The sequence below is a fragment of the Zonotrichia albicollis genome, chromosome 1 (genome assembly GCF_047830755.1).
Source record: "Zonotrichia albicollis isolate bZonAlb1 chromosome 1, bZonAlb1.hap1, whole genome shotgun sequence".
NCBI classification, from domain to species: Eukaryota; Metazoa; Chordata; class Aves; order Passeriformes; family Passerellidae; genus Zonotrichia; species Zonotrichia albicollis.
This window is the reverse complement of record NC_133819.1, coordinates 139221693-139233808: the sequence shown is the minus strand read 5'-3', so window position 1 is coordinate 139233808 and position 12116 is coordinate 139221693. Positions and strand designations below refer to the sequence as shown.

General features: G+C 37.9%; 1 protein-coding gene across 6 annotated transcripts in view; it reads right to left on the bottom strand.

The window, feature by feature from the left end:
- Positions 1-3697: 3697 nt before the first annotated feature.
- The window catches only part of TRPS1 (transcriptional repressor GATA binding 1), a 211990-nt gene continuing 203571 nt past the window's right edge, over positions 3698-12116 (bottom strand). For all 6 annotated transcript variants that reach the window (XM_074556097.1, XM_074556131.1, XM_074556122.1 and 3 more), the window contains one exon: positions 3698-9745. In XM_074556097.1, the coding sequence (XP_074412198.1) occupies positions 8684-9745 (1062 nt within the window). In that variant the 3' untranslated portion in view covers positions 3698-8683. The remainder of the gene's footprint in view (positions 9746-12116) is intronic.

The following is a 12116-nucleotide window of genomic DNA, read 5'->3' as shown; positions in this document are numbered from 1 at the left end:
ATAGAGGTTAATTACTAGGGATATATTGCAGTGAGTTATTATGGAAATAGAAATAGATGGAAGAACCTTTGTGCTCCAGTTAAAGCCACGTGTTTAATGGGGTATTGTGTACCTGCATCCAGCTCTGGTCTCAGAGGCCTGTGTATTAGAGAGCTCTTGATATGCTACACCAATTCCATCTACAGATGCATTTCAGGTTGTTTTGACCTTTGTCTCCAGTTGCTCCCTGCTGTATATACTACACTCATATGGGAGAAACATAAATTAACTGGATTTGTGAGCATTTATAGTCACAAAATTATCTAGGTTAAAAGGGATTTCTGGACATCATCCAGTATGGACCCCTCCAGTGGATGAACACCTAATAAGCTCCTGCTCTAAACATTCAGCTGACTCTCTCGAGAAAATTAGGATCATATTTTGCATTTACAGTTGAGTGTCCAAAGTATTGCAATGTGAATACCACTCTTAGGGAACATTAACTTTGAAAAATCACCTTACCTTTCTGAAAGGCTTTCACACCTCTTACTTTCATAGCCTGAAATCTTTTTCTTTTTTATCAGATTCCAGAAGGAGGAAAATACATATATTTGATTAAAAGGGAAAGAAAATATTCTCATTTTACTTTCCAAGATATTTTCTTTTAAAAAGTAAATGCAAAGTGTGTATCCAGTTCCATTCCTTAAAATCTTCATTTAGAAAGCCTTCCTGATCCAGTTCTACACACTTTTATTGTCTTATTTTCTTTAAAGAATGCTACAGTGAAAAGAGAGCTAGCTTAGCTTTATGTCATGGCTTTGCTTTTTATGTTACAGGTCATAAAAGAAATTATTTCATTCAGAAATAAGGCCACAGCAGCTGCATTGCCTTTGTCAAGAAAAAAAAAAAAAAAGGCAAAAAAAAGCTGAAAACAAGCACATCTGTGGCAGATTTCAGCCATCTTCTTTACACAGTGTTGTAACCAAAGGTTTTTTGGTTACAACACTCTGCAAATCTCATTGGTTTTCTTAAATGTATTTCTTTCCTATTCTTTTAAATGGTTGTATTTCTTCTCTGGCCAACTCCTCTGACATTGTATCAGCACTGATGGAGCTGTTTGGATGTGGGTGACACAACTGTCACTGCATCAATCTCACCATGAAGCTGTCAATTCCACAGCAGCATTTGGAGCTGAATCAGACAGTTCCAGTGACATGGCAACCACAATGTGTGAAAGACAGTTCTATTCCTTTGGATGCGTAGGAGACACTTTCATTTACAGAAAGGACTCAGTGACAGTCTTGTTCTGAACACAAGGATTAGTCAGACTCTTCCTGGAAATCAAAGGAAGCTGGTGTCAGTACAAACTCTGCCTCCATCAGGTTTCAGGTGTCCCAGCTGTCCAGCCTAATTGCCCATCACAGTAAAACTTCCAGTGAACAGTTTCACTGAGATTCTGTTCCTTGATTTTATATTCCCACTGTCAACAGTCTTATAAAGACAGGTTTGTTTGTGATTTATAATAAATAAGGTTGTAAGAAAACTAGGCCATTTCTAATAACAGAATGCTCTTGAAAGAGCCCCACTTCCCCTCCATATGGAATGGAGCCCCCTGCTTATTCATTCTGTCCATTTTCCACTGAATTATCACCTATTCTGATATTTATTTTTTTTTTTTAATTTAAGCTTCATACATTTATAAATTTCATTGGAAAAGGGTCAGGACCTGCTGCTAGCAGATGCATTATCTTTTCTATTCTCAGGCTGCCTTAACTTGGGACAACAGAGTTTTGACCTACCTCAAGAGATGACAGTAGTTAAAAGGAAATAATAAAGGACACTGCTGCTAGAACAAGAAGTCCCTAGATTCTTGGCACAAATTTACACCTTATAATAGCATATTAGGACCCGATAGCTATGTTGGTGTGCACTTATATGATCTGCTTATATGAGTAGCTGCTGTTGTAAGAGAAAGGCACTAACAATGTAAGTAGGCTATACAAATAGTGTGTGGAACCACAAAGGAACATTTGAGGTCATCAGCTCCTACAATTATGAGCTCACTTAACTATCTGGAGATAGAAGTGCACTATTAAACATTTTTCAATTAAAGACATACTTTGATTAAAGACACACTGCATTGGTCAGGGATAAGTTTTATGGTTATAACAGACATTTGGATTAAATCTTATTATTCTCAAAATATGTTCTTAGAATACGTAATTTTTAAATTTTAACTCTCTGTATAAATACATGAACTTTATGTATATGTATATAGAATTTTATATAATTCTTATATTGCTACACACTCCATACCAGTGTAAGAATATATATATATGTCCATATATATGCATAGTCTGACAATCACTAATGATCAGCTTTTGTAAGTAGCACCTTTTTCAAAATGCATAGTTGATGTCTCCAAAACTGATTCTGCTCACATATGAAAGCCTTTTTTTTTCTTTGCTACAGTTATTATTTTCATTAATGTCAGGAAATTAAAAAGAGACTGAAAATGCATAGGGTTTTACATCCGAATTTGCTTAAAGAATGAGTCACAGAAGTTTATTTTGGCATGGTGCTTTTACATTTAAGCCCTAGAACATTTCTACTTTACCATCATAAACAGATTTTACCATTCTATATTACTTTAAAGCAATATTCTGTATGAGAGTGAAGAAGGTCTCAACCATGGAGATGATTAAAAAACCTATGGAGAAAGGAAATTACAGCATAAGGGAAATGATGGCTGGAGTCATACCACCCAGATCTGTTAGCTCATCCAAACAGAAATGCCAGGCTGAGTTGATTTGGTCAGTGGGACTTGGGTCAGGTTGGGACCTGTGAGGAAACCTCCAAGGTTGCTGAAGGAAGTGGTGGCAGCAACATTGTAGGTGGTCTTCTCTGCTCCTGAGTCACCAGTGCATCAGTGACTGTGATGGGAGCCACCAGGATTTCCTGGAAGAGCTGTGGGCATGATGTGAAACCACGGTCCTGAGTATCAGGAATTATTTCATGACCATCGTGAATTTCCTATGAGGAGTAGACCTGGTGACCCTGGGTACCTGTTCACATTTCAGTATCAGCCTTTCTTTCATCATTTCTCCAAATTGGGGCAGGAGAATAAAACCATTAATGTCATGCCAGGATGATGGAGTGCTGAAAAATATTCAAGCTCCATTATAAGAGACTTTTACTTAAATCCTGTCACTATTTGAATGAGATTTGGATCACATCTAGAGCCCTAAGTACAGAAGGACTAACGTGTTTTTGAAGGAGCCCTTTCCTTTCATGTCTTTCCCATCTGAGCAATGCTGCCATTGCCTTTCAGCCATAGCCACCGGCCATTACTCAGAGGTGCTGCCAGGCCCCATCCCAGAGCAGCTCCAGTCCGGACTGTTCTCCTCCCCAACCCCTCGGTCCTGTAGTGACACCATGACATCACACTGTCCCCAGAAACAACGACACAAATCTGATTTATAACTGGTGGTAAAACTTTATTATTCAAGTTTAGATGTAACAGACATCTTTGCTGCCTGAAGATTGTTTGCATAAGAAATACACCAAGAACATGTTTGTGAGTAGAAATGAACATGCACTATGAAAACCAAAAAACAAAACAAAACAAAAAAACCTGAAACAAAACAGAACAAAAAACACATCCATGTGTTGTAAGGACAAAACATTAAGAGCCAGCATTCTAGAGTCAAATCAGGGCTACAAGTTTAATGATGGTTTTTAGCAACATGAAGTCATTCTTTATGAAGCAATTTTTTTTTTCTTTTTTTTTTTTTTTCTTTTCCTGCTGGTGAATTTTCTATAAGCTAAATTTACAATGGCATTTTGAGATGTTTCCTTTTCTCCTGTTCTCCTACACAGAGCTCAGAGGCCAAAATGATAGGAATGGAAAACTGTGGTAGCTGTCACAATGTTTTTACCTTACTAAGTGTAATTTTGCTTTCCTAGTAAAGGAATTTTACTAGGTGCAACAAAGAATCAAATTAAACAGGTATTTATCTGGCTGTCAACCATTTAATTACTGTCTTTTATCCTCTTAAAGTAAATTGGGGTGTGTGTGATTACTATACAAGTAGCATCTCCCCAACTGTCAGCTTTCCAGAGTTGGCTAAATGAAATAAAAACTGTGAGGAAGAGGGTAGTGAGGAATCCTATTCTGAGGTGAGAAAATTAAGTAAATAATTTTACTTGGCCCATCTTAACTTTAGAGAAAAGTTTAGAAGGGATTTCTTACTTATCTATCACTTTTGGGATATGCTGACAAATTGCTCACTGCTCCTTGCCAAGCATAACTGTCTCCACAGAAGCAGAAGAAAATATATCTACCCTTCTGGCTGCACAGAAGTGACCTTCTAATCTCCTTGGCTTTTCCTGACCAGTATTAGGAATTAGCATGTTAAGTCAGCCAAGAAAAATCAATACAGGAGCAAAAATGAGTATATATTTAGACATACTGGGCAAAAAGCAGATGGTAGACAACATCCTTAGCACATAAAGCAAGTAGTTATGACTACAAAACAACAGTGTCCAGTCCAAGGGTGGACTTGAAAGTCTGTCCCTGAACTGAGTACTAATCCACAGTTGCCAAATCAGTTTTTCCCATTGCGCAATCACTGTGTTTCAGCACTGGATACAATTAGCATCAGTCACTTGTCCTGCTGCCCCTCTAACTGCAAAAATAATCTATTGCTCACAGTGTGTCTCAACCTTTGGAGATGTCTCAATTTTCTCTCCCTTTAAAACTGTCACAATAGACAACAGCGCCTTTTTAAAACCAAGATATCTGCATCCAGTGTCCTTCCCCCTTTCTCCATAGTCCATTAAAAATTAAGGGAGGAGTTTCATCAGCATGGTGGCAATTAGATGCAGCACTTCATGTGGAAAGCAGACTGAATTTGGCACCTGAACACAAACTGTGCTCTGGAACATCATCTCCTCTAGCACTGAGGGGGCAGCAGCCATGAAGTGACAGCTTAGGACAATCTGGTTTGCAGATGACATCACAGGATGGCTCCATCTATACAGAGAGTTACTGGAAACACTGTGCCTGTTCCACAAGCTGATTAGTGACAGGCACCACAAATCCTCTAGTTTTGAAACATCTACTTATTTGGTTGTCCAATTTGAGATATGTTTTAAGATCTTACACTACTATTCCTTTAGTAAGAGAAGTTCACCACCTTGAAGCCACTGACAAATTGAGAACAAAGACTGATTGTTTGAAAGTTCAATTTTTAGTGCTGTAAGTTGATTGAAACACAGTGGGTGCAGTAATTACTTGTGTGTGCTAACATTGGTTTCCATCTGAAAGTTATTAAATAAGATTATTCTTTTCCTGTGTCAGGATTTTTTTTTCTTTTTATTAGTACCCATTGTGAGGGGGTCTGGAAGATAGATGGAGTCACCTCTCTTTTGTTAAGAAACAAAACTGTGGTCCCCCTATCCCAATCAAAAAGAACAGGCTACAGCAAAATCCCATTTCTTAAAAAGCAGAAATCTTAGAACATCTCAACATGTCATGGCAAGAACAATGAACTTTTTTCCAAATTTTATTTGCATCGTCTAGGTGTGCAATAGTAACATTCAAAGCTCTGTCTTGTTCTTTGCACTCGTAAGATTTCATTTCTCCTCATCCCCAAACCCTGATATGTGTATTTCCTGTTGATTTGCCTCTGCTTCTGAGTTTAGCGAGAAGTGTTCTGAAGTTCAGGGTAGTGCTCAAGTCTTACAATGCACATGTCCCTCTAAAATATTTTGCCATTAAGATGCAGCTTCTATCAATGAAGAAGCCAGAGGGACTGGTAGGTCTGAAGTGAAGTCAAACCAGTAACTACTGAGAATCGGCAGGCAGCTGCCTTTGAAGGTAATAAAAATCACTGCTTACTGAGTACAACATCTTCCTTGGAAAAGCTGAAAAGGACACACACTGGACCCTGACGTAACGAAACGAGGGCAATCTATTTCAGTCCCCACAGAAAAAAAAAAGAAACAGAAAATACCCAACAAAAATAAATCCACAAAAACCAAGTCAGAACTTATTATTGGAGAACAATAGTAAAAACGTAACCAGACTCTGTCACTGGTATCAAGCTGGAGATTCATCTAAAAAATAGAAGAAGAAGAATGTGGCCCAACATCCTTTGCTAACCTAGAACACTACTGAAGGGTTACAGAACTCAACCACAGCAGATTGAGTGGGATGTTCCATATGCTGCTCACCAGTAAAGAAGCAATGGGTGGAGCAGGAAGGAATGCAGCCTAATGCTGAACAATAGCCTGTCTGTGCCTAACAAATCAGAGAAACTGTGCAATAATGTTTCACCTCCGTGAAAATACAACATCTAAATACTGCCAAGGTCAAGTGAGACCTTTGGTGATCAACTGTGTAAGTGCCTCTCACGCTTGGTGATGTTTGCTGCCAGCTGCTTTAGGCACATTATTTCTCAAAAGACTATCAAAGTGCTGAATGTTTAGGCCAGTTCCCTCCTGGTTTTCCTTTTGCCAACCACTATAAGACATTTCCTATCACCTCTCCTTTTATTTTCCACCTCCCTGATTATCTGGTTAAGTATCTTAGTAAGTGCACCAAATACTAGAAGGGAGAGTGGTGAGACTCAGGTAAGTTAAATACAAGAACTTTTTTTTTTTTTTTATGATGCTTTAGTTCAATTACATGAAAATCTGAGAAAGGCGGCATGTAAGTGAGATCAGAATAGGACCCTTTACATATAATCTCAAGAGAGGACTTAGTCCAGAGATATTTTTATAGAACATTTTAAAAAATAAAATGCATGAATGGAGAAATAAAAGACAACATAATATCAGAAAGACATTTTAAACTTCATTCGCTGCAACATTCATGAACCAGTTGAGCTACACCTGCCATCCAACCATAAGGAACTAAGACCCTGCACTGCGAAAAAGAAACAAACCCAAACAAAACAAAAAAGCAACTGCGTAATATTGTAAAAATGGAGTGCAATGCTACTACAGAATGCAATAAAATATCAGTGCTGCATCGTCAAACAGCACTTATCAAAATAATTTCTGAAATGTTTCTTCTGAAACACAGACAAAGCAATAAAAAGAGGATATATGTTTATCATTTTAAGCATAACAATGTGAGTTAAGAGCTTAAGAATACAAAAGTACTTGGAATGAATAGTGCTACCCTTTTTTCCTAAGTAGGCATAAAAATATTTTCATTTCCTTCTTGTTTTTCATACCATTAATATCAACAAATTTCATTCATTTCATGTTATCGTTTACAACTTTAATGCACACACACAGAAAAAAAGATACCTACTGCAATAGAAATAGTTGCTTCATTACCTTGTTTGCTACATTTGCAAATGTAAACAGCGAGGCAGAGCCAGAACTGACTCTAATGCATGATGGAATATCTTTGTTGCATACGTACACTGTAGAAAATAATTATTCAATATGTCAGGCACCATTATTTGAAATGTAATACATTAATATTTACTAGAAAAATAAGGTTTTTTTCTATTTGTTCTCCCAACTTCTTTAATGAAATAAGTTAATCTGACAGTGCATCCAGTAGCTTGTAATATCTTCTACATCCCTGTGGCAAAATAATAAACTACTGGTTGGGACACTATAATGAAAATGATTAAAGTCAGTTCTTGTACACCCTTGTAGCAAGCATGGAGGCTCGTCTAACAGCACCTTTAACCAATTATTTAATATTTAGTTATTTAGCCCTATTTCCCTGAGCAGTTATGCTGAGGAGCTTTCCCTTCATGGATAGTTTTTAAAAAGCTTTAAGAATTAAAAAGTACTATGAAGACATTTAATGCTACTTAGCAAAAGCTGGTATAAATCTACTGAAGGGATTGACTGGTATGTATAGCAATGTTAAGCCTGTGGAGAAGTAACCTTAGACTTTAAGGTTTAGAAATGTAATATATTAAAAATATATTAAAATAAAATACAGCAGGTTACCTTATTCTATGCAAATTAAACCTGGAATGTGGCTTCCGTATTAGAGAATTCACTTGCACAAAATGGTTTTCCTAGACTAAAGTGTGCCAGAAAGAATGTAGTGATAAAATGGTAGCTAAAAATCAGCTGAGTCTGAGAAACATATATATGACATTGCTGCCAAAGCTTTGAGGACAATGTGATCCTAAGGCATGTTGTAGGGCAGAAATTTGCCCAAATTAAAGAAAAGAAAATGACCTTTTAACTCTGTATACTTAACATGTCTAGTTCTTATATACAATGTGCATATGTTCACTACACCCCTGCAGCAGTATATACATATACACATCTTTGCACACTTGCCAGTTATGTCTCTTACACAACAGCAAAGGTATTAATTGTCCAGTAAAATTTTCTCAAGGTTATTCGGCATGATTCACTGCATTCTGGCTAGCTTTGGTGGGCCATGTCCCACTGCATTATCTTCCTCCCCTTCTGGCCACCATCCAACTGTTCTTTTTTCTTGGTAACCCACTCATTTAAAAAAGAAAAAAAAATAAAGGGAAAAAAAGGAAAAAAATAAAGAATAAAAAGAAAAAAAAAAGAAAATAACAAGGGATTTAATATTGGATAAGGCATGCTCTCTATATGAAGTGCTTTATAGGTCTTCACAAGACATTACAAGCTATTGAATTCCCATCAAGGAAACCTATTTCTGTTTAATTGTGCTAAGTGCTAAGGTTTACTCTTTAGGTTTTCCATTCTTTTCAGCTTGTGCATTGTTCCTGTGTAGGCCCCTCTGGATGTGAGTTGTGAAGTCATACTTGTCCGTGCAAAGATGCTGGCAAATGCTGCACTGGAAAGGTCCACTGTCACCATGGCAACTCATATGCAATGCATACATCACTTCATCCAGAAAGACAATGCCACAGTGCACACACTTGGTAGAAAGTTCATCTTGGGTACTTCTATCAACTTTCTCTGTTTTTACTACATTCAAGGGACCTTCATTTTTTACATTTGGTGGTGCCTTACTCTTTTCCTTGGAGGCACCATTTGCAGTTGGCCCAGGTCTGGAATGCTTTATCGCCAAATCTAGAGGAATGTCATTGTCTGATCCGACAGCTGAAAAATGAGGAGGCAGATTAAAGGTGGGATAAGGCACATAGTTTTGGCAAGGATTTGGTAGGCCAGGCACATGACTCAAGTAGTGTGGATTCCCAGGAACAGACAGCTTATATTTACTCCAGAATCTCAGCCAGTCAGCTTCACTCTGAAAGTCATTGTGTACAAACGGAAGTCCAAAGAGTGGGTACTGGTATTTTTCAATAGGGCTTCCAGGTGGAGAATAGTTTGGATGTTTCACAGGTCTCATGTATTTTTCTATTGGGCTGCCTCTCTCTGAGCTTCCTTTCCCTTCTGATATTGATGAACTGTTTCCTGGGTCTCCAGTACTTTCCTGAGGACTTTTTATCTGAATGTGCAAAGGTTGCATCCTTTTGTGAATATCCAGAGTTTGGCTGACCAATATTGGCTGCTGAGCAGAATGGCTTTTAGTCAATGAACCTGGGGCCTCGTATTTACTGAGGCTGGGAAGCTGAATTTCTCTCTGATGACCTTCAGGTAAATGATCCTCTGACCTCCTCTCTAAGGGGCTTCCATTGACTTGCTCCTCACTGCTACCCCTCTGCTGTTTGTTTAGCTGCTCAGCCTGAAGTGCCTCCGGGTTAAGGCGCTTTCTTGTTCGTCTCCTAATGATCTGTTCACCATTGTTCTGTTTAATGATGTTTAAAGGCCTGGGAGTCTGCATGGAACACATAGAGAATGAACAAAAGGGAAAAAGAAAGACATTAAACAAATCTGTGAGACCACGCTCATGCAAATTTATCTTTTCTTTTGTGAAGAGCTGCATTACAACAGTGTTACAGGAATGAACAAATTTCAATCCAAATGCTGGTTCATTGCCCCTCATGCTGAAAGTAAACCATAAAATTAATTTTTTAATTTTTAAAAAATTATTATTATTTTATCAACCTGAGTCAACTGCCTCAGACATCCTGTACCTATTTACTTAAAAAGGCATGAAGTATCCAGGCTGTCAAACCATTTATTACCTGTTACTCCTAAAAAATTCTGGGGGAGACATGTTGAAAGTGGGTGCTGAGAGCTGGGGGTGAGGCAGGAGGTGCAAGGCCCTGTGCACTGGTGCTGCTCTGTGCACCATGCCACCAGAGCTGCCCTCAAGCAGGGGTTTGCACAGCTCCCACTGGGACAAGAACTTACCTTCATACTCACCCTGCTCTGACAGGGACAGAAAACACAGGCACACACAGGGCTTGCTGACCACCACTGCTGTCACACAGCAAAAGGGCTGCAGGTCCACTGTGTGCTGAGTGGGAAGATGGTGGCCAGAAAGGGGCCAAGAAAGATGGAGAAGAAAGCCCAGGGAAACTGTGCTCCAAGAGGTGTACCTCTTCTTTGGTACCAACTCCCCCTCCTTCACCCCAGCTGCATGGCTTTCTAAGTGTTACTGATGTGCTACTAAGTCATGAGGGAGAGAAGGCATGGGGCAAAAGGGATCTCTAAAGAAAAAACCATCACAAAGAGGCAGAGGGAAGAACCAAGTGGGGACTTCTGTTTCCATTTGCTACTACCCCACAACAGCTAAGTGCCCTTTTTAAAGAAGAAGTGAAAATATCTTTGTGTAGGGAAAAAAACACGGTACAAGGAAGGACAGCAGTTAGGTTTCCTTTAAAGGCCCCCCAAGAGAAAAGCAATAGTACCTGAGTGAAAAATGTGCTGCACCAAGGGTACATTTCTCTACTGGGCAGACGGTAGAGCAACAAAAACTACCTAAAAGTCATTCAGTTTGGTGTGTTGGGAGCTGACATTTTTCTTCCAAAAGGCACATAATCCTATTTTGGTTCGAGGCCATAAAAGCGACACCCTGCCCCAGTATTCTACTAATATGTTTATTTGGAAATTCTAACATTGTTTTTAAAAGCAGATTTAATTTTGGCTTACAGTCAATATCCAAAGTAATCTTGAGTACCTTGAATGTAACTAAATTTTTAATATATTTGTAACTTCAAGCTAATATGAAAACATCCAGAGCTGGAAGAACACCCATTCTATTATTTGCAGAGATTTAATCTGTCTCTTCAGTTGCCATTTTCCTCTCCTTTCACTTATTTATTTTCCTGCAGTTGGCATACTCTTAATGGTTAATTGCATTTTAGACAGTGCAGCTATTTTTTAAGATTTTAATTTCTGTTAAAATACTGAATCAGAAGTATATACACACTTTGATTTAGATTTTTAAATAAGAGAAATTTAAACTTGGTAGAAAAACAGCACCTGAATCAGCCTCCTCACACAGATCTAAGTTGAGACACAATTGTCTTTAAAAAATTACAGTATTTTTAATGTAAATTCTATTCAGATAAAGATTATAGTTTGACCAATCAATAGCAAGTTAATATGCATAGACATGTACTTTTCATTATAAGATCTGTATAATTTCCTTGCCTTTTTATGACAATTGTAACTCAGATAATGTGTGAGATCTTACAATGTTGTTGCTCCTATGAAACGCTAAACACTACAGACCATTTTTATATGGCTTCCAGACAACTCTCCAATATTTTAGAGATACTTTTACCCTTACTCTTCATGCTACAGGTAGGAAGCCTGATTATGGAAGCAGTTGATAGAAATATCTTCCTACCCGAGATTAGGGACCCTCACACACTTACTTGAGGCTCCAGCTATTCAAAGTTATTGTAGGTTCAACTTTAAAATTCTTCAGCTTGCCAAGGACTGATTAAACCAGCCCTCAGATGATTAAAATGCACTCTTTAGTGGTGAAAATCTACTAATTTCCCTTATTTGTAGTAGTAAGGTGCAGATAAAAATATCTTGTATTTGGTTACAACCAAGGCAAATAGAAAATGTTAAGGTCACTTCTTGATTTTCAGTGGGGCATTAAATTTAGAATATAGTGGAAACATAACCAGAACTTTACTTTTAAAGTGGTCTATGTTAGATCCTTAAATATATGTTAGACATAATGAAGATCACAAATATTTTTGCCATCTCTGTATCAGCTGGCAATCTCCCCACTCCAATAATATGAGTAACTGAAAAAAATAAAAAATTCAACAAATGCTTCAATA